The 23736-nt window shown below is 36.8% G+C and overlaps 1 protein-coding gene across 1 annotated transcript in view; it reads right to left on the bottom strand.

Annotated features, from left to right (window-relative positions):
- Positions 1-23736, bottom strand: part of LOC149532224 (ARM repeat superfamily protein) — a 298977-nt gene that overhangs the window by 207198 nt on the left and 68043 nt on the right. Inside the window, exons 8-13 of the mRNA XM_089808702.1 lie at positions 3644-3723; positions 3467-3518; positions 3180-3333; positions 2893-2980; positions 2569-2671; positions 2404-2494 (exon numbers count right to left, since the gene is read on the bottom strand). Of these exons, the coding sequence (XP_089664828.1) occupies positions 2404-2494; positions 2569-2671; positions 2893-2980; positions 3180-3333; positions 3467-3518; positions 3644-3723 (568 nt within the window). The remainder of the gene's footprint in view (positions 1-2403; positions 2495-2568; positions 2672-2892; positions 2981-3179; positions 3334-3466; positions 3519-3643; positions 3724-23736) is intronic.

Here is a 23736-nt window from a genome sequence, read left to right as displayed (position 1 = left end):
GATGCCCTAGTTTCTACTATTTTCTCTATTTTCTCCAACTTGATCTTTGCAGAATGAAACAAATCCCTTTAAAATCTTGTTTAATTGTATTTGGTGGGACCATTAATGTCAATCTTTTCAAAAATTAAGTACTCCATATATTTTTTGAATATTGGGATACATTGACTTTTTAGTTCTAAAAGCAACCACCTTTTTCAACAAGGATTGAATTGAGCATTGGAGGTGAAACTTCCGACTGATCCAATGAGCTTTGGTCATGTTCCCCTTTTTACTTCAAGTTACACTTCTAGTCTCGGGCATTGGTAATCATAGTCAAACTATCATTTACCTCCGTCCTTTCTTCTTCTTGGATTTGGATAACGGTTGCTTTCTTTAGGTTTTGCTTTTCCATTTTAGGTTTCAGGTTTTGATAATGGTTTTCGAACTTGAACTTATCTCCGCTTCTTTAAACTTTCATTCATACTTTTCAAGCCTAATTTTCTTTATTTTGGCTGACTTGTACTTGCCTCATCATCAGACTCTAAAGGATGCCCTGGAACTTATCATAAGTCACTTTTTGTTTATATTTTAAAGTTCCATTTGGCTTGTCGGATTCCAACAGCTATTCCAAAAAGAGGTTCTCCTTGCACTTAGTTCCCTTCATGCACAACTCCAATCTTTCTTCAGTTCCTTTTCCATCGTTGGATCTCAACAACACTTCTAGTAACAACTGTGAACACTGAAGCTTTATTTTAAAGCATTAGAGCCAAATATTTGACCAAAACTTTAACTCAAAACTGGGACTTAATCATGATATGACAGACAAAGGATGAAGATGGAAGAATGCAGAAAATTCCAATAACAAGACCGAACTTCAATGGTAGTTCTAAAATTACACTTAAATTTTGATAAACTGAACAACATGAAATATAATAGGGAATTTCAAGGACAAGGACCCAAATTAGAACATTTTGCCAAGGGGGGGAAACAAATCGGGCAAAACATAAAAGGAGATCAAAATGTATTAAACTTTAAACTAAAGCCACTTGCAATATATTGCTTAAGTTCATTACAATTTCATTATAACATTTTCTCCCATCAGAGCACTGTGTAAAGCAACTCATGTCAGCTTCAAAAATCCATTCTTTTCTAGTTTGATTACTCATTAAATGACACTAAAGAAAAAGAAAACTTCATAATACCGCGGGGGCGCTGCCCCTCGACCCCGCCGGGGGCATTGCCCCCTGGACCCCCAGTTGTGGCGGATATCAGTCGTGGGAGTCTGACCAGTGGAGAAGAGTTGAAGTTGCTGTAGGCATGGACTTTCTGTGTACCAGAGGCACTTGGAGTAGGTGTTGGCTAGGAGGCTGTCTTGGTGGATGCGTAGAGAGCTCGAGAGGAGCTAATCATCCAGTTGGAGGCAGTGTAGCGACACATGGCTCAGGGTACCATGGAATTGAAAACAGAGAAAGCAGCACAGGTGGCGATCAAGGTCAGCTTGAGGAGACAGTATTGTGTTAGCCGAGGCTACAGATGTAACGGGATGAATGTGGAAGTGATGTGACAGAAGCAGATTTTTCTTGTTGTAGTCACTCTGATGATATATTTTGTTTGTTAATTTGTCTCAGATATGTTGTAATTGTCGTCCGGAGACGACTTTTCTTTTTGGGGGGGATGGTGTTAGCCGACTGGATGGTTCCGACGGTGTTTTGATTCTGTAGCTGACGGGGTGATGTCCGGCGGTGTTTCTGTATTCTGTAGCTGACGTCGTCGGTAAATAGTTTGTAGCGGATAGAATATTTGTGGCCGACGGACTCCCTCGGAAAGGTTCGGCGGTAATATTTATATCCCGTCTGGGATCATTGTAAATCATCATTCATCTACTATTGCAAATATTATTCTGCTATTCTATTATGTTGTCTGTATGCGTTGATTTCTTTACCTATACGGTAAACACACTACAACTTTGAGCTTGCATCGTGCAAATCATTATCTACACTCCTATCATTAGTCTTCCTAGATATTATTTGATGTATACTTGTTATCTCAAAGACAACTTTATTCTTTTCTATGTTGGGGGGGATGATGTAATCAATGCAAGATGTCTTCTGTTATGTTGATAATACTGTTATCCATCAATCAATTAATTGGATGTGTATCAAGTTTGATATCACTCTCCTGTACTTGGTTGATGTTTGTGTTCCTCTTGGCAACCATTGCATCCTTTATATATGTCGTACCACCAAGGGAGGGTATGGTATAGTGGAGTGAATTGTAATCCTTGGCCAACCATCTCTAGTCTTCTTTTCTGTAATGTATTCATGAGCAAAAGAAGATATAATTTACTCCTATATCTGGTATGCACTTCCATCTGTGTTATTATTCCATGTATGTAATTTACCAGGTATAGCAGTAAACACAAACCTGACATCAACTCTGCTGCAAGCATTGCTTCTACTTGTTGGGATGGTGGAGTTGTACTCAGTGTTGCACCCAAGCAATTGACTGCAATGGCCTGTGAACAAAACAAACAGTATGTGGTAATAACAGGATATTCAGAAATAAGATAAAGCCTAGAAAATAACCTACCACAATATTGTTTTGGTCCGACGATGATGCAAATAGTTCATTTGCTCTCTTTCCCACAGAAGCTATAATATTAGGAAGAAGATCATCAGGTAGCCGATTGAACCTGTTTAAACAACAAAAGAATGCGAAAAATCTTATCGTATGTCCTAATCAACAAGAGTGCAAGATTATAGAATTGGAAGCAATACAAGGAAAAAAAAGAATGTTCCAAGAGAGTGTATTTAATCACCAATGTTAATTTTAGGATTACTTCTACAATTTTTTATGCTAAATGAAATATTTAACATTTGAATATTATCCATGAATATGGAACAGTGTCCATACCTAGTAGCAGATATCAAAATTGAAAGTGTCTTAAAAATCGTCATTAGCATTCCACTATGACATTCAATTTGAACCACGTGTAGAAAACCTGCATTAGAGTAAAAGAATCAGAAACTGAACTCATATACACTGACAACATCTCTTGAACTGAAAACTTGAAACAATTAAGATTTCAAATAAAACACAAGCCATATGTTCCTACCCAAAAAAATAACATAATGTACCTGATTCCCACAGGCAAATATGGTCTGCATTTAGATAGAAACAGACAATGTTGATGAGCATACCTGTATGAAGCTGAATCAAAATTTGACCAAGCGAGCTAGAAAGTGTTGTAAATGATCCTGCTTTTGTTGTTTCTTTATACTCCGCTACTTGAAGAAAAACAGAAGAAGGACCCTCCAACATTGCAGCTAGAGTAGCAGCAGCTGTGATTCGTGTCTTCAATTGTTGATGGAAAAGTTGATTTATTAGTCAAAGAATTTTAATATACATGAACCTTGACTAAAATTCTATTTTTCTAAAGCAGTTATAACTAGAGAGTAAGCATTTGGACTTATGCACATATGAATACCTTCAAAATAGGGTCAAAAAGTAAACATGTCATCAACGTTGCCTGATAACGCCTGAACCCTACAGTGTTAGTCAATTAAAATACAACAGAATATTTTGTATCGACCTAAAAAATAAATAAAATTTCAACATACACTGCTCAAGTATTTGAATATGGAAGTGAAGAAATAGAGCTTACCGAGGGTGCAGGACATCATGTGTGGGCAAAAGCATAGTCCACTGTGCATGCAGTGATTTAGGTTCAGCTCGACAAAGAGCCTGATCAGTTGAGGATTCCGTGTCAGTAAAGCCAACGGACAGAAGAACAAACAAAACAAAACAAAAACTTAGTTATCATTGACATATGCTGTAATGTATATTGATGATTCAAGGAAATAGTATAATATATTTTGTATAAGAGTCTATCAGAAGAAATTTGAATAGAATATGAAGCTTTGTGTAATTTGAGATACCTCATATTGGCATATAGCAAACGTAAAAGAAAATTATTGGATATCCCAATTTTCATTAAATGGGTAAAAGCAGATTTAATTATAAGTACATGCAACTTGATAAGGTAAAATGGGAGTGTCGCTGGGGCAAAACATAGCCATGTACTTTTGAACTCTTCTTCAAATCCTCATGTAGGTTAGTGGGCAGAAGAAAATACAAAACAGAACAGGACTTTTTTACCACTGACAAAAGCTTTTATGTACATTGATGATTCAAGAAATTAAATTTAAGTTATTGTGTATAACTATAGAGTCTATCAGAGGAAAATTGAATCGAATATGAAGATTTGTGTAATTTGAGATACCTCATATTGGCAGATAGCCAACCTAAAAAAAATTATTGGATATCCCAATTTTCGTACGATGAGTAAAAGCAGATTTAATTATAAGTATGTTGCAAGTATACTGAGCTTGATATTGAGGTAAAATAGAAGCATAGCTGGGGCAAAACATAGCCATTCTCTTTTGAACTTTTCTTCAAATCCTCATTTAGGTTAATCTTTCTTGGGAATGTGTTTGGAACTTTAGAATTTCCTCAATGACAAACAGAATAACTGGAGACCTTCTCAAATAAAGAGCAGAATAGAACAGATCCACACAATACGGATAATATTTTGGACCTAGGGCCACTTCAAAGAGGTTACCTCCTATTGGGTGGATATTTTGCAACTGATGGTTTTGGGTAAAATCCAGTCACAAAATAAGATGACCAGCCACAGTGTGTGAGAAAGAGAATCTCCTACCATAAAGGGAAGGCTCCCCCTTCTCACCGTTCCTTGGATCAACTCGAGGTAAGCAAGAAGTTGAGAGATTTTGTAAGGGGTGTTACCAATATTCTTTCATCTTATCTTTCAGAAAAGAATCCACTTACCCATGGAGCAAGTAATGGAAAAAATGAAACTTCAAACTAGACTTCTATATAAAGTTGTAAACAGTGAACTGATAAACTAACACTAACGCAAAGACTAGCTGAAAGTGTACCAATTTGGCTCTAAGTCCTATCTTAACCTATTCTATAAGAATAACCTCTACCATTGGGGCATAAAGACTTCCAAAAGTAGGAAACTAACTATTTTTTGTGAATTTGAGATGGTAATACAAGCTACAGTCAAAGCTCCTAGTCTATGTATTGCCAATTTGCCACAACCGCTCCTAGTCAAAGCTTCAGCTTCGATTGCTTCTTAAATCACTATGCTCTATTATTGAACACACAATAATAACATGAATCACAGACAATAGGCACAAATTACAGTCAAAGCTTCTAATTTGCTCTATCGCAATTGCTTCCAGTCAAAGCTTCAAATTCAATTGCTTCTTTTATTCACTTTTCTCCCAAATTTGTACTACACAATCAAAGTTGCGCTTGCACAAATGTGGCAGAGCTTTCTTGCATACAAAAAAAGATGATTTTTACAATGAGGGGGCACTCCTTTATACAGGCAAAGGAGTTGAGAAAAAGATAGAGGAAAAAGTGTGAGCAACTCAACCAACTTTGACCTAGTCTAACTAATAAGAAAATTATTGGGTTACATGCAACTACACATGCAACTCGCATTACATGTAATTGCATCCTTTCATGCAATGCATGCTCTTCAATCAAAAACATGAAAGAAGAAGAAGAAAAATGGAAGAGAATTGAAACAATCCTAGGGATTGTTTTTGTAAAGTTTATGCAAATTCTAAGTAATTAGATATGAGACAATAGCTTTCTATATGGTTGTTGTTCTAATCTTCCTTCTATCTGACCTTGAAATGAGATGCCAATATTAATTGTTATTCTGAAATATATTTGTTCCAGCAAGTATTTGATTTGTGGCAGAGTTGCTTAAAGAAGTAGACTTGATATTATATTGTGTACTCTTTAACTACAACAACACCTTACTCATATACCATAACCAAAGGGCATGCCCCTTAAAGGGACATGACCCTATCTAGGTTGGCCCACAATGCTCTCTCATAATCAGCGCCTAGAAGGAGATATAGTTCAACAAACAAACATAACTAAATTTAGTTAAGGTTAATGCTAACATATACTCATCAAAATAAATCGTCGAACATGCCTAGACAAGGTGCAATGTGTTAATAAGCCTTCAGACCGTATTACATGAAAGATGAAGTCTATGTGATCTACATAGTCAAACCAGTATGATGATCATAGTTATAGTTTTAACACTCGCTCTTAACTTGATAATCATACTGAGAGATAACATATCTAGCATCATCAATTACGATGAATAAGTATAGAATGATACTCTATATCTATCTGAATCTTCTTAGCATGTGCTATCATTGAACACATGATACTATGTCATATTATTATATCTAAGATTAAATTTCTTTTTATTCCTGGTACATAGAGTACTCCTTTGAGATGCAGAGAACTAACTAACTTTAGTTTCTAGGTGTAATTCCCAATTCCTTTAACTGAATGAGCTGAATTATCGCCAATAGTAACTTTTCCATCAACTTCTTCAGATATAGAGTCTAGTGCTTCTTTATATCCTGTAATATGTCAGCATGATCCACAATCAATCACCCATGCCTTGCTTGATACTTCATTTGATAGTGCCAAATACAATACACAATTCTCAAGATCATAGTTATCTTCTTTAGTAATGTTTGTATAATTTATTTGTTGTTTAGAATTCACATGGCAATTAGATTTGTAGTGTCCAAATTTTTCGCATTTGAAGCATTTTACTTTGAATAGATCTTTCTTAGGTTTTTCATTCCTTTGATTACCCTTCTTCTTCTTGAAATGTTTCTTCTTACCTTTATAGGAATTTGTGTCGAGAACATGAAGTTCTTTGCCTTCAGTTTTCAACTTTCTCCCTTTCTTGAGTTTTCTAGATTCTTCCTGAAGACAATCTCTCTTAAGTCTGTTGAAGTCAGGAAGATTGTCTCTAGCACTTCTTGTACAAATGTTTCCCATAAATTTTGTAATCCATCTATAGTCATCAGTGTCAGTTCCATGTCATTAACTATGGTTCCTATACTTGCAAGTTCATCTCTTAGACTGGCAACCCTTAGGAAGTAAGAATTCATCGATTCTCCCTTCTGTATTTGTATATGATTTAGTTGTCTTTTTAGTGCGAGGACTCTAGTTGCATTGTTAACCTCATATACATTTAATAATGCTTTCATAATATCAAATGTTCTTTGATGTTTCATTAGCATGGGTACTATTTCATTTTTCACTCCATCTAATATGATTTGTATGGCTTTCCTATTTCCTTTACTCTAGATAATTTTATTAGTTCAACAGCAAGTTGTTTGGATGCTGAATCAACAAACTGCTTTGCATCATTTTCTTCGAGAATCGTCATGATTCTGAATTTCCAAGCATCGAAGTGTTTTTTCCCATCAAACCTGTCCTCAGGTTTGATTGTGTATGCCATTGAAGATAGAAAAATGATGCTAGATATACTAAGTCTGATTGTTTGATTTGCAGAGCCTAGGTTCGAGTACCAGAGCTCTAATACCATGTAAAGTTTCTGCAAATTCTAACTAATCAGATCTGAGATAATACCTTTTTGTATGGTTGTTATTCTGATCTTCCTTCTATCTAACCTTGAAATGAGATGTCAATATTAATTGTTATTCTAAAATTTGTCTCAGAAAGTATTTGATTTGTGGCAGAGTTGCTTAAAGGAGCAGACTTGATATTCTATTGTGTACTCTTTAACTACAACTACACCTTACTCATATACCATAACCAAAGGGCATTGCCCCTTAAAGGGACATGACCCTATCTAGGTCGGCCCACAATGCTCTCTCATAATTAGCACCTAGAAGGAGATATTGTTTAACAAACAAACATAACTAAATTTAGTTAAGGTTAATGCTAAGATATACTCATCACAATAAATTGCCGATCATGCCTAAACAAGGTGCAATGTGTTAATAAGCCTTCAGACAGTATTACATGATAGATGAAGTCCATGCAATCTACACAATCAGACAAGTATGATGATCGTAATTATAGTTTTAAAAGTTTTGAAGGCCTTGTATTTGGCAATGCAATCTCGGATGGTCACAGGATTGGGAGTTCCTGTATTTTGTGTCACTGCATCCACCTTGATAACCATGGTCTTGTGTCTTTTGATAGCCTCTGACTCTCTTTGACGAATTATCCATTGTCATTTGAAAACTTGATGTGATCAAACTTTTCTTACTCAAGTTGTCATGAATTCTCATTTGTCAAGTGGCACGTTCTGGAATCTCTAACACTTTGAAAACTTTCTCGATGGTGTCCAATTGTAAACTCGGAATAACTTTCCATCAGCACATTAAATTTTTATTTTTTCTTTGAAATAAAGTATCTAGCGCATTCCCACACGAACTCAAGTTGAAGATCAAATGAATTACTACTTCTTGAGAATCAAAACATGCATTCTTGACAGGAAAGCATATGTATTTGGATGGAAAACGGTAGGTGAGGTGAGAATGGAAGGAGATGAATATGCTTTAAGAGAGGAAGGTGGAACACATGGGAATGTGTGTGAATAAAGACCCTTGACTTTTAAAAAGTGACTTGGGCTTTCAATATGTCATTGCATGGAAAGTGGATTACATGTATATGCAACATGTAATGAGAAACAGAAAGTGAGATGACATGCGAATACAGATGGAGGATGAGCTTACATGTACATGTGGATGACAGATGAGATGAAATACATGTAATCGCATTCGACAAATGGGATGCGAAGTGTTGTGGCATCGAAAGATAGAAATGGAATGTGATGATGCTCTTGCATGAAATGGAAGGTGGAGTAAAGTGAAACATGACCAAGTTCTTGGGAAAGAACTTGCAACTTCTCCAAAAATGAAAAAAAACCGAAAAGCAAACACACAAAACACAAAAACAAACTTCAAAGGAAGAATGTACCTTTGGCAAAAGACTCAAACATATCAACAAGCAACTCACTTCAACATGCAAATTCGAATTGGAGTTTGGGAAAAAATCAAAAACATGAAAATGAACCATTTCATCATATTTAAAAGAAAAATGCACTATTCATGGCATATATTTGGACAAATGTGCAATAACAAGCCATAATATGCATGAAAATAGCAAGATAAGCATGAAATGATGAGCAAATTTGAAAATGTCCACTAACTTGAAGGTTATGATCCAAAATAGCAAGATTTATAAATTTTGAAAACCAATTCTTCCTCAAATCTGGATTTTCAAACAACTTTTTGACTTCTTCTGTACTTGCATGTAATGGATATTCAATGGTCGAATTTGACATGAGAATGCCAAAAACGTAGTCTCCAAAGACAATAGCATGAATGAAAACTCAAAAACAACCCCTCTTGATCAAAGGTATGGGCTGGAAATGCCTTTTAAGAGTTTTTTGAACAAAAATGTGACTTTTTAATACAAAAATCTGGGCCGTTCTTGAAAAAAACGTGGCCAAGAAATGCATGTTTTTGAGTCATTTTTTACTTGTTAAGGCAAAAACAACTTTCTCATATGCATATACAATGATCAAATCTCCAAAATGACCCCTTATTTGGCAAGAACCTGAATTTTGAAGGCTCAAATATGGGTGTTTTTGTCCAAAACGTGACTCCAAATGAGGCTGAAATAAAATATTTTTAGCATGAATGAGGTTGCCAAATGCATGGGAATGCATGAGGATGCAAAAACGCCTCCTGTGAGAAAGATTTCATGTCATTCAATGGAGAAATCTAGAAGATATCACCAAAAAACGGGTTCTTGGAGGCCAAAGTCATGAAATTCTTAAAAAACGGGTTTTGGAAGGGCAAATGCATGAAGTTGAATGCAAAACGGACCTTTTTTGTGTGAGTACATGTTTTAAATATGCAACATAGACCCAAATGCAACTTTTAGAAGTCATTATTACATGTTTTAAAAACATGCAATGGGCTCTCTCAAGGCAAAAATGCACCTTTTCGGTGCATATGCATGTTTTAGAAACATGTGTTTTGCCCAAAAACGGGTTTGGCAAGTGCAAATACATGTCTTTGGTGCAAAAACTCACCTTTTCAATGTAAAGACATGTTTAAGTTACATGCATATGCAACTTAAGGCAAAAGCTCACCTTTTTGGTGCATATGCATATAACACATGTAGCTCATCTTTTTTATGTCATTGCACATTTTAAGTGAGCTTACATGCAATGGCATCAAAAATGTCCATTTCTAAGTGATTTTACACTTTAAGTTAAGTTTTACATGTAATGGCATGAAAAAGGTCCACTTTTAAGTGATTTTTACATATAATGACATGAAAAGGGTCCACAAGTGATTTTTATACATTTAAGTGATTTTAATAAACACGTGTCAATTTAATTTTGATAAAATATCACCTAAGTGGGAAATAAATTATATTTGCATTATCATATTAACAATATAATGTGTAAATATTGTTTAATAATTAATATTTACTAGAGCATTTGATTTAAATGTCAAAAATTAAATTGAACTATATAGTAAAGCAACTCAACTTAAAAATATAACATAAAGTACACCATAGTTACTTTAAGTGAAAATTTAATTGATAAAGTAACTTAAAAACATAACATAAAGTGAATTTAAGTTATATTTTTCAAAAAGTGAATGTCAAATTAAAAACATAACATGATATTTTTAACTCCTGCAATTTCATCAAAAAGGTCCACTTTTTGGGCACTAAAATGGTCATATCTTTTGACTAACAACTCTGATTAAGCCCCAAGTTAGATCAAATCGAAGGGAAAACCGAATGCAATAATTTAAGCAAAACCAAAGGATTAAAAACCAAGAAACACACACTCAAAAACGAAAGGACGATGAAGGCCTCAAAAATCAAGCACAGGCTCAACAAACAAAAAAACGAAAAAGACTTGACGAAAGCCTTCAGTAAAATGATTCATTATATTAAATGGAATTGATTGGTTGATCAATACTAACCAATTAAATAACGAACTAAACTCAAAGAAATGTGAAACTAAGTTGAAAAAATTTTGTACTATTACTTGCATTTTGTGGTGACAAAATGTAGGACACCACCTCCTAAAGCAATACTAAAATTAAATTTCATATCGAAAGAAAATAAGATTTGCAGAGTCAACTTTACATGACCAAAACTCCATATTGCTCAGATATTGTCGGTCACAATTTTGAAAAGATCTCAAAAATAACTTTGCAATTGTCAAAGGATCACTCCAGTCAGATTCATTTCTAGAAGCATACTCTTCGGCAAGATAGGTTGTTTTTTTAATTTTTCCTCGAAATCAAAGTTTGATAATTGGAACTTGACAAAATTTGGCAGACCATAACTAACTAAGACATGGCATTTCAGAAAAACTTGGTCTTGGGCAAGTTTTCAGCATGAACTTCGTGGGTGCACAAGTACAAGTTCCGGCTGCAACTCACTAGAACTCACCCACAAGAAAATGGGTGAGTTATTTGAACTCACAAGCATTACTGATTTCTGTGAGTTTTAGAACAGAGTTCACAATAAATCAGCTAAAATTGAATAAATCATTCAAAATATCAGATTTTCTAATTTCTTAATGTTAGAAGCATTGAATCAATTAAAAAATAATAAAATATTTTTTAAAATGGAAACATACACAGATAAAAAATACAACTCATAACCTGTTTTTCATTCCTTCAAAAAAACATTCAAGGAAACCTCTGCCACTGCTATAACTCATAATTGTATGAAAACCAACATGTACCATGTTGTTCTAGCAAGTTGCATCAGTTTTCTAGTCCAAAAAAATGGAGTTTTCCAGTCTTTGGAAAGACAACCAAAATGAATTGCTTGCAACCCACTATCTTGCTCCTATCTTTATACTGACTCAGCTGAAAATCTAATCTTCCAAAAAACAATTTTAATTACAACAGTATCCTTATCATGATAAGGAAAAGATTGAAAATAAGTCTAGTTTTCAATCTAGAGTTTATTTAGATTTGGCTAAATAAAAGATATTTGCTTTAATAGCTAGAGTAAAATAGCTAAATAAAAGACATTCACTTTAATTACTAAAGTGAAATGCAAAATACAATAACTTGAAACTTTCTCCCAAATATCTGAGCTAAAAACTCAATACTCCCTCATCTCAACAAAGGAATTCTACAACAATCTAACTTTGTCTCCAATGACGGTAAACTTGCCTTTTGCTAAAGGATTGATCAAAATATTAGCAGCCTGGGATTGGTAGAGATATACTAGCACTTCACTACACTCTTTTGTTCCCTATCTCCAATGAAGAGATATATGGTCTCGGTATGCTGGGGCATGTCATGAAACATAAATTCTTAGAGAATTCAACACAGCGTTGATTATCATAATTACAGGTCACAGGATCCAACTTCTAATCAAATAACCCTACAAGTAACTTGCAAAGCTCAGTGGCCTCACAACTAGTTGTGCTAGCTACCATTTACTCTAATTGTACTATGATTAGTCCCAGTAAAGTTTGTTTGTGATTGGAATTGAGATGTCAACCATAAATCCAAGCCAAAACAACACCCTAAGGTATTCTTATCTAATGCACTACCTCCTTCAGTGAAGAGATATATGGTCTCGGTGTGTTGAGGCATGTCATGAAACATTAAATTCTTAGAGAATTCAACACAGTGTTGATTATCATAATTACAGGTCATAGGATCCAACTTCTAATCAAAATAACCCTACAAGTAAATTGCAAAGCTAAGTGGCCTCACAACTAGTTGTGCTAGCTACCATTTACTCTAATTGTACTATGATTAGTCCCACTAAAGTTTGTTTGTGATTGGAATTGAGATGTCAATCATAAATCCAAGCCAAAACAACACCCTAAGGTGTTCTTATGTAATGCACTGCCTCCCCAATCAAAGGATGTGTGCCACTACATCTTCACTTCGCCCTTTCCAAGAATTGACTTGCTAGCATATGTTTCCTAGTGTCCTCTAAAAGAGATGAAGGAAATGCTCAAATAACCAAGTAACCAAGTACATAGAACAAAAATAACATATTCCAGAAGTCCTCTCTAATATCTACAAGCATGTTGTTGAAGAGCTTGTTGTTGACACACGCTTAGATGATGTCGTTTAAATTTGAGAAATCTATTTTTCAGTCACCACTTGCATTTGTTTGAGTTTCTGAAGTTTCTTCAACAAGCCCCTTGTGTGCATATCCTATAATCCCTACATTTCATTACATGAAATGTTTTTGTTTTGTTTTTTTGAGATATTCTGTCAAATGTTTCACACTTTATATTTATGCTCCACATTTTGCATCCCCGTTCATAAAAACACATTTCTTTGGGGCAGTTTTGTATGCTCTTACATTCTACTTTCATATCGGCCAAAGCGTAAGTTCTCTAATATCTGACAAAAATACATCCACCATTATACTATGATGGACATCTATTACCTGTTCGAAAGTTTTCATAATAGCATGGGCCAGGAAGGAGATTGTGAAGTTAGGCTTTATACTGGATAATTGCATTTGCTTAAAAATTTGTAAAGCCTTCTCCACAAAAAAGTTCTGTGCATAATCTGCAATATGTCCACAAGACCAGCTTCTTCAAGAAACTTAATTGAATGATTTAAAATGGTTTTGTCCATCAACATCAAACATCGAATTTCATCAAGGCTTCCCATTCGAAAGCTCTGAATTTGGCACAGACAAGGTGAATGCTGGTAGAGGTTGTGGAATCGACGTTACAACCACCAACTGCATTTGGATAAATGTCTATAAAACTTCTCGACATACCTGTGACATGTTGTAATCACTATAAGTCGTGACCATCAAGTTTCATAAGACCTTGCTCTTTCCAACCATTTTAAATAATACTTCACAAGTGCGAACAGTTTGTTGGAAGAGGTTGTTAAATTTGGCCACTAACCAATTAATTTCATTGACATTCTGCAATCATTTTATTTAAAATATCTGACAAGATCATTCTGGAGCATTTTATCAAGCCAATATACTTGGTATACCTTGACATGGTGAAATAGGCATTATGTCAAACAATTCAGGACTACTGGCTTGTGTTTCCAGTACTAGCCAGCATGATGCTAGTAGAAAGTTGTGATCTTTGCATATACCAATATAACTTGACCAAATGTCTCCAAAGTCTGCTCGAAACACCCAATTTTTGGAATAGCCTACAATAGTCGCATCCATGCAAACATGCTTTAAATCTGCACTGTCCAATTGCTCAAATCTTGCACTTGCGCTTCCATATTCTCATTTATGCTGATGAGTGCACCTGCAACTAAAATTTATGATCAAGTTATACTTTGATTATGCTTTGATGGATGTCTATAATAAGTTTTGAAGCTCTCATTTTGGCATGCATATCGGACTTGTTTGAAAGTTGTAAAAGCCCCCCTTTTTAATTAATTCTTTGTTGTGTACAATGTGCAGTCTATTGGCTAAATATTTTGTAAGTCATTGTGACCACAGCTTACAAAACGAGATTTTTAGGCAACAGTGTAGTGAGGTAAATCTCTCCTCTCAGCAATAAGGGAGGCTCCATTCTTACCGTAGGTGGCTACAACAAAGGCCTAACTGGAATTAACAACAAGGTGGTTCGCTGAATCAATTCCTCTTTCTTCAGCAATGATTTTACATTACCAACTACTACTTGCTATTAAACAAAAGGAATTGATTGCTACGGTAATACAAGTGGCTTAAGTGTTGACGTAAGAACAATCTTAAGACAGCAGTTATATCTTGACTTGGGTGATTGATAGCAAGAACTCAAAGTCTCCTACGAACAGTCTTCTTGAAATAAAAGAGCGAATAACTAACAAAGCTCAAAGTCTTGGTTCAGCTATCCAAGTATGAAATAATATTCTAAGAAGTTAAGCTCAAAATCTGAAATTCTTAGCACTTGCAGCCACTATTTAACTAGATCAATCTTATCAATGAAAGCTCAAAGTCTTTCAAAAACAACACCAAAATTCTCAAATGCTTTCAAACAGAAAAGTAACAAAGATGAATGAATCAATGTAACATAAGAAAAAATATCAATTCCAAGTATCTCAACACAAAGTTTGGGAAAACTTACTTCTTTATTCACTTCATAAACTTGCAACAAGAAATACAAAGCCTTCTAGTCACAAGCTCAGCCTTCTATTCTATAGCAAAAGCTGATTATTTAAAATGAAATCTCTCCTTTATATATGAAAAAAGAAGAGAGAAAGGTGGAGGAAAAAGTGGAACAACCTTAACCACTCATCCTTATCCAATCAACTATTTTGACTTTATTCAAAATTGCATGCCTAATGCGATTGCAATAAAACTACATGAGCTACTTGCATAGGTATATGTTATCCTGTAATTACAACAAATTTATTAAAAGCATACAAAAATGTAATTTGGAGTTTTCACATGGTATCAACCAATTCTCCAAATTTACATAGGGAATCTCATATAATTGTAGCATCTAGTTCACCAATATGTTGTAAAATCATGATGACCTTTTAGAATGTAATTGCTGCCCTAGATGTTTCCTTGCTTGAATCTTCCACTTGATTATGCAAATTCTTCACTGAAAACTTCCAATTTGCAAGCATGTCAAGCACATGGATCTCGAAATCATCCAACTGAAGTTGTAGGTTAATGGCCTCTACAAACTCAGTGAGAACTTCTTGTTGATTCTATACTTTGTTGTCCTCATCAATAACCTCACATGGCAATTCTTTCAAAGCTCCTTTAATCTTATCTTCCTAAGTAGACATTATGAGCATTGCTGCCTTTACCTCCTCAATGAACTTTTGGAGAACTTGTTTCTTGTTTTCCATAACATGCATGAAATCATGATACATTTCAACAGATGTAATAACATTATACTTGTTGGTTCCCAAAACTGCAGATTAGAAATCCAAGAACCTACCACTTCTTCGGCAGGATCTCCCAATCAAATTTTGGCCAACGAACGGAAATCCCTTAGATTCCCCTACACTTCGGGCTCCGGTACAGGCGGGTTAACCTTTACCTCAAATGCTGACTGTCCGGTTTCAAAAAATTTCTATAGCGAATTTAAACTTGGAGTTCTTCGGCTGGCAAGGTCCTCGAACTCAATGAAACTAAAATTGGATGCTGAATATTTGATAATTGAATGTTTTGTATAAATTTTGTAAATAATGGAATTGATGCTTGCAGAAGGAATATATTGATTTTCTAACTTCAATAAAAAGACCAGTGTCTTTGCTCATCTAGGCAATAGAGTCAACTTCAAAGAATTTTTACATACAACTTCATAATGTTCAATGCACTTATACTGCCAATCATTTTAATAATCCAGATGCAACAGACCAATTATAATGCAATCTTAAATTAGTCCAGATTGAATTTTAACTCCGCTGAGAAGGAGACAAACTGGACAAAGGTACGGAAACAATTTAATATTTCACAACACCTATGATGATCAAATCTAAAATGCTAATTGACCATGTCCACTTATCTGATATCAAAATCATATACAAAATTCTAAAATATAATTATGAAGGACAATTCGCCTATAGTTTTTAATCTCCATGCCATTTAAGAATAAACAAGAGACATTTTATTTTATTTTAAAAATAAAATAATGGAATTTTTATTACAAAATCATAATGAGCCCCTTATTCCTCCATACAATAATATAAAATATAAAAACACTTCTTCAAAGTAAATATGAATGTCATTGATCGGATCTTTCCTTCTCCAGCTTTTCACATATTTATATCTTTTTTCATTTGAAGTTATGACTTTTCAAATTGAAACATTGCTTCCCTTCCATAAATCCAAATTGCATCTTTCTGATTTAACCATATTGTTATAGAATCTCTCCAATCTAATCTTTATTAAAGTTGAGGACCATTTAGTAAACTATCGCTTGACTTATTATTATGGAAATACCGAACTTATAATAATAATTTTTAAATCCAGTCTCCACCTGCATATGGTTGCCTTATTATTCTATCTTCCATTGATTCAAACGATTAGATTATAATCATAGTTTGTTATGTGTGGAGTTTTGACTTCAAATGGTCACTATTATTGTATCTTCGATTATGAAACAAGTTTGTCTCAAAACAATACTCCACATTTATACTTTCTCTCACTGCGAAGATAACTAATCTGAATCACTATCTTTGTACAGAAAAGGCATCGCTCCTTTATGGATTGATACACAATGCTTTTTTTTATGTCGATGTAAGTTATAAGATTGTGTATAGTCTTCACCAATGAACGCACAAGTATATATTTTCACTGTGCTTTCCAAATTGTCTCTTCTCTTATTTAAGATGGCAATTAGTTATTATTGAAGTGGAAGAAATTAGATAATACTGCAGGCTTGGAGTGCTACAAATAATCGCATATACATCCCCTAATTGTAGAGCATAGAACATGTTTGAGTTTAATGATATCGACTATAAACGCACATACTGTGACTGACTCGAGAATTTGAACGGCACCATTGGGGTAGGTTACAACTATTTTGGTTACATTTCTCATACCGGCAACACCCACCATTCACGGTGCATACGAATATGTCTTCATATGCATGTGAGGACTTCCAATGTCCTGCGGCTCAACTCTACTCTCCAGTCTGAAGCTGCTCTCTATATTTTGACCACACATGGTCTTTACTCCTGTTCACGATAACAATAGTTTGCACCAGTAATGGCTTGTGCAGTCACCATTATCATTTGAAAACTAGGCTTTCACTGTTTTAAGTTTGACTGGCTATTTCCATGCATTCATTGCTCAAGAATTTCTCACAGGTGCCATTTATGCATTTTATGATTGCCATATCTGAGCGGGACTTTACTAGAGGAAAGATTTTGTTTGTATACTCAAGATGCCATCAACGAGTTCTATGATTTCCTCACTTGGAAGTAACATTTCACAAGCAGACAAGGCAGAAGTGATATGCACCAATTGACTGGTAGGAGTAAGTTTCAAAGTGCCACCTCCAACAGGACAAAGACAACACTCACGCTTCACATTTGGTGTCTCAAACCCATTATGCAAAATTCTGTTGTTTTCCTCTAGTTGTTTCTGCATACTTCAACTTCGAACACTGTATAGTGTCTGTTCACGCTAGTCATGTTCCATTGCTTCATTTCATCACTTAATCTATTGCCCAACCTTAGAACAAGTGTGTCTAGTACGTGCCCTCAAAATCCTCTAGAAATCTCGACTAACTTCAAAAGTTTAAAACTCCGCAAATGTTTAACAGCCCCTTCAATTTTTGTCAATTTAAATATCTAATGACCACTCAGAATTTATGGACTGTTTACCATACTGGTAAAGAAATCAACACATACAGACAATGGAACAGAATAACAAAATTATATTCGCATATGCCAGACATACATTATGCTTCATAATATCAGTAATAGTAGATGATGCTTTACAATGATACTAGATGGGATATAAATACTATCCGCCAAACCTTCCCGAAGGAGTCCGTCAGCCACAATCATTATGTCCGCTACAAACTATTTACCCGTCGGCTACAAAATACAAAACACCGACGACAGTCAATCTGTTGGCTACAGAAACACCACCGGGACCATCCAGTCAGCTGACACCATCCCCCCCAAAAAGAACAATCGTCTCCTGACCACTAACAAAATTAGAAGACAACTTACAGACAACAAAAGAAATACTAGAGATAAGCAGGCGTCCCAGAACTGTGTTGTTGGCAACATAACTCATACACCTGCTCTGTGCTGATGCGGAGATCTGTCTGAATCTGAGAATTAACCTCGACGGCCTCCTTTAGAAGAAGCGCCACATCCATAGCCTGCCTCCTAGCTAACTGCATCTCGTGCTCAACTGCATCCTTATCTCGGACCGCCGCCTCTGTACCTTGCCTAGCCACGTCCCTCTCCTGCACCACTGCTGCCATATCTGCCAATATTGCCGCTTGCTCTGCGGCCCATGCTGCCTGCTAGTCGGCCAAGTCAGGGGCTAGCTTCTTTCTAGCCTCACTCTCAGCTGCCAATGATCTCTCTACTGCAACCCTGTCCGCCTCCGAACGCCGACAACCATAGTAAACATCCTTGTACAATCCCACAATCTCATGTGCCAGCTTCATCAGAGGGGTGTCACTCGGTCCCAACTCCAGCTCAGTAGCCCAATCTGCCAACATCTCAGCTGTCTCCACCGCCGGCCAACCCCTGTCTACAAAACAAGTCTGAAATCGTCGAGGACAGATCCCACGGATATATGCTCTGATCAAATGCCACTACCTCTACCGAGTCAGGGCCTGAATTGCCACATCGTGTCCCTTCTTCAACGCAGACTTCATAGTCTTGAGGTAATCCAGGTACTTGCCCTCATCCGAACCCGTAATCCTTCTTGGCGAAGTCCTCCAATGACCATTCTGCATCACTCTTCTCCTCCTCATGAGCGGGAGCCATGCCCACATCCGATGCCGCCTCCTCTACTGTTGGCGCAACCACGGTATGTGGAATTCCCTCCTCCTGAAGCTGAGGCTCTGGTACTGCCGGTGATGTTCCTGAACGCCTAGGAGACTGAATGGATGGACCCCGCTTGGCAGGAGTGAGTCGAAACTGCTGCCTCAAAAACACACTAGCTCTATCCATCACCTCCAGTTGGTCTAACTGCGTGAGCTCCATGTTCTCCGATACTGGCTGGGCTGACTCGGCCTCTACTAAAAAAGATGACAAAACAGTGACAACTGCATCACAATCAATGACATCTAACCGAACTTGTGGCTCAGGCTCTGGCGGTGGCAACTATGCTCTCTGTGAGACTGCGACGGTGAGATCTGCTGGTACAACTAGAATCACCTCCGCTACAGTCGTCGGCAATATCTCAGCGACTATCCACGGGACAACATCTGTCGCTGTCTGTGGGACCATCTCCGTCATTGTCCGTGGACATCGGCCTCCGCTGGAGGAGACATGAGGACCAGGGCATGGCACTGGCCAAACAATGAAATAACTGTCGGAAAGGTAGTCAAGTGCGCCGAAGTTGACAGTTGAGGAGGGGTAAAGAATGTGGGCCCACTACCTACTGCCTCACCACCAACTTCCGCCGAAGTGCTCTCCTCTTCTTCCACGGACTCAGCCCCGTCACTCACCAAAGTGCCCTCTCGTCCGCTATCTGTCTCTCCGGAAGCATCCAGTCCGGGGAGTACTTTCTTGTGGTCTGATGCTGATCCTCCTCTATCCAAGTGTCACCAATAGAATATGGGAGGCTCCTCGTCTGCCAACTTGCCCCTTGGAGGAGCCTCAAAATCATCCAGTGGAATCTGGCTAGCTGCAGCCTCCAGAAACAGCCTAATGGCATGGTGCGGCATAAAAAATGTTCGCTGCTGAAGGGTCATAAATTCCTCCATCCTGTCAGCCAGGACTGAGGCCCAATCATATACCACTCCCTGCATGATACCATTCATAAACACAACCTGCGGCAATGCTATATCTGAAGCTCGAGTGGCACCTGTCAACTTGCTCTTGATGACGTCCATGATACACCGCCAATGACCCTCTCAGATAAAGTCCCTGCAAAGCCCTCTGCACTTTGTCCCCTGAACCACTGCCTCCCTCTCCACGGGTGTAAGATCCTGGCACACTAGATCTATCCAATGCTCCTTCCGTTCCCGTGAGAGTTTATGGTTCTTGATCTCCACTTTCTTACCATCGGGGCCAAGGATGCCGAAAATCCTAGTAAAATCTCTAGGTTTAAAGGACACCATCATCTGCTGCTTCTTGTACAGGAATGTACTTGTTCTGCTCCGCGGGCTATATGTCTTTATCATGGTGCGTAATACTGACTCGAACAAATGGATGGAGAAAATGGGAAGCTGGATGGCCCAATGTACCTGTGCCCACATCAGAATCTGCTTAATCTGGTCTGCCTCTAGGGTCTCCTACCACCACCTCCGGCACTCGCTGCCACTAAGACTCTCGAACTAGACGGTGAGATAAGTTCGTTCCTCCTTGGTCTTCTGCTTCTTGCTACTAGAACTCGAGGGGCCTGCAACTCGAATCCTCGATGCCAAAACTCTTGAATTCTTTTCCATATTTGCTACCAACTGACTCTTCCATGGCTTCCGCTTGCCCACTGACTCCATGCAAAATGGCTTATTCCTCCTTATATATATTTCCTCTGTCCGTTACAAAAAATCTTACCTCGCGGAAGAGGCCGAGAATATGCTGTAGAACCACACCTATCCCGCGGAAAGATACCGGAGGACAAACCTTAATCAACAAGCCTTCCAATGAAAACAATACACAAACAACCCAACTTTGCCTTGGATAATTTCTAGGTGCAGATATGGACACGTCCCTTCCTCTCTTCCTTGAACTCTTTTTGTTTCGATTCGCTAGTGCACTTGCTCTGTTGCCTGACTGGTGATGATTCCACCGATCGAATGCGTTCTTTTTCAATTCAACTTCGATCCCCGGCAACAACGCCAAATGTTTACCGTACTGGTAAAGAAATCAACACATACAGACAATGGAACAGAATAGCAGAATTATATTCGCATATGCCAGACATACATTATGCTTCATAATATCAGTAATAGTAGATGATGCTTTACAATGATCCCAGGCGGGATATAAATACTATCTGCCGAACCTTCTCGAAGGAGCCCGTCGACCACAATCATTATGTCCGCTACAAACTATTTACCCGTCGGCTACAAAATACAAAACACCGACGACAGTCAATCCATCGGCTACAGAAACACCGCCGAGACCATCCAATCGGCTGACATGGACCACCACATTCTAGTCTTGGCAACACAAGGATCATACCATACCCTGTCAAGGACATTAATGATTGATTTTCGTATTTTGATATAATCTTTATATTTTAGTTCTGACTCACTATCTGTTGTGATTCTACACAGCTATCAAATGGTTTAGAAGTCCACATGGAGATCTATCCGGATAAGAAGACTCATAAGTCAATACTACAGATCACTCAACTGAAGTGTGTAGTTCCTCATCCATCATTTCCAATTTCATGTTTCAATTATCATAATCAATAATGGAGATTAAATTTTAGGCTCCATCAATACTCACACAAGAAGTCTAAATCAACTTCCATCATGCTGCTTCAAGCACCAAAATCGCCGTCTATCATTTTAAATAGATAAGTAAGTCATTTCAACATGTCATCGAGTTTAGCAAATATTTCACCTTCTTTCTTCAACTCTTGGTATACTTCGAGAAACACTCGGATTCCCTCTTTTTCAATATTGCTGCTCCATTCATCAATAGTATGTGCCTTCTACTTCTCCCTCTTTGTACATTCAACTGAAACAAGTTCACTGGCAACAAATGACCTCTTCATCTCTTCATTGATTCCCAACAAGCATGCATTCTCTTCTTTCAATTTCTCTTGCTTTTACCATATTTCATCATTCTTTCAAGAAAGAAAATTTATTGCCTCATGTGCATCTTGTTGATAACCCAACCTTGTCTATTTACCAAGCTCAATCCTTGTGATTCTATAATCTGTAGGTTGCATGTCTTCAGTAGATTTCTCCACGAGTGGTTCAACGACCTCAGCAAATTTGATGTGATTTTCCTCAATCATCACTCGAGAAACTACCTTTGCTTTTTTATTCTTGGAAACCCTTGACTGACTTACTTGATTATCAGCCTCTTCAGGTGGGATTTCTTCCTTCTTTCTCTTCTGTGTATGCTCAACCATGGAGGAAGACTGAAAGAAGATGCATTACCTGAAATAGTAGTCACCATAGTTAATTCAGGATTATCTTGCACAACAGTAGTAACTATAGCCGGTGTCTCTGTTTGAATAGCCACAGGAGGTGTGCTATTAGTAACCTCAGCCATAAATTGTTCAAACTGAGCTGAAGTTACATCCAACAATGTTGTAGACCGAATAGTGATAGGAGGAATAGACAAAGAATATGTATCAAATACATTTTCAAAATCATACTGATCTCCTTGTGTCTCTAATGCAGGAGCGGATGATGATACCAGCAAAGCTGGCATAATAGTCACAGAATCCTCAAAGGACGATTGCTTAACAAAGAATGCTCCCATAGCAACACCTAAAGGCAAATCATGACATTCATCTGACACTGGGGCTGAATCTGGAAGAGAGATTGCAGCAAGAACTTCCAAAGGATATGAAGAAAGAGGGGATGATTCTTTTGATTTCCTTGATTCATCATCACTGGAATCAACTTGAATTGATTGAGACACAATCTCTTTCACTTCAAGTACCCTTGAATCTTTTCCACTTTTGATAAACAACTTAGGAAAACTTTGAACAAGAGGTTCAAATGTAGACGAAGATGTACCATATTTTCCTTTTGTAAGAAATGGATTTTCATAACAAAATAAAGGCAAACTAGAAAGAGTTTTCCTCAACTAATTATTGAACAATTAATAATGAATTCCTTTTCATGAGACATTAACTGCTTTTAACTACCAACGATTAACTGAAATAACTATAACAATGATCAACTGAAATAACTGTAATAATGATCAACTGTAATAACTATAATAATGATTAACTGAAATAATCATGATAACGTTCAACTGAAATAACTATAACATTGATCAACTATAATAACTGAAATAATCATGATAATGTTCAACTATAATAACTGAAATAATGATTTACATACATATATGTGAAGTAAATGCATAACATGAAAAAGAAAGAAGAACATATAAGAAATATTCAATGAGTCTTTATTTGGTTGTGCAAGCCTCAATTTTTGGTAAGAGGAGAAGCATTGACTTAGACTTAACCTTCCAACCTCGAACCATATTTATCCCCACACAATCTATTGAATAGAAAGGCTCTCCCTACCCC

Source organism: Cupressus sempervirens, chromosome 11, assembly GCF_028749045.1.
Source record: "Cupressus sempervirens isolate cs-2001-9-10 chromosome 11, ASM2874904v1, whole genome shotgun sequence".
NCBI lineage: Eukaryota > Viridiplantae > Streptophyta > Pinopsida > Cupressales > Cupressaceae > Cupressus > Cupressus sempervirens.
This window is presented reverse-complemented; position numbering and strand designations above follow the sequence as displayed.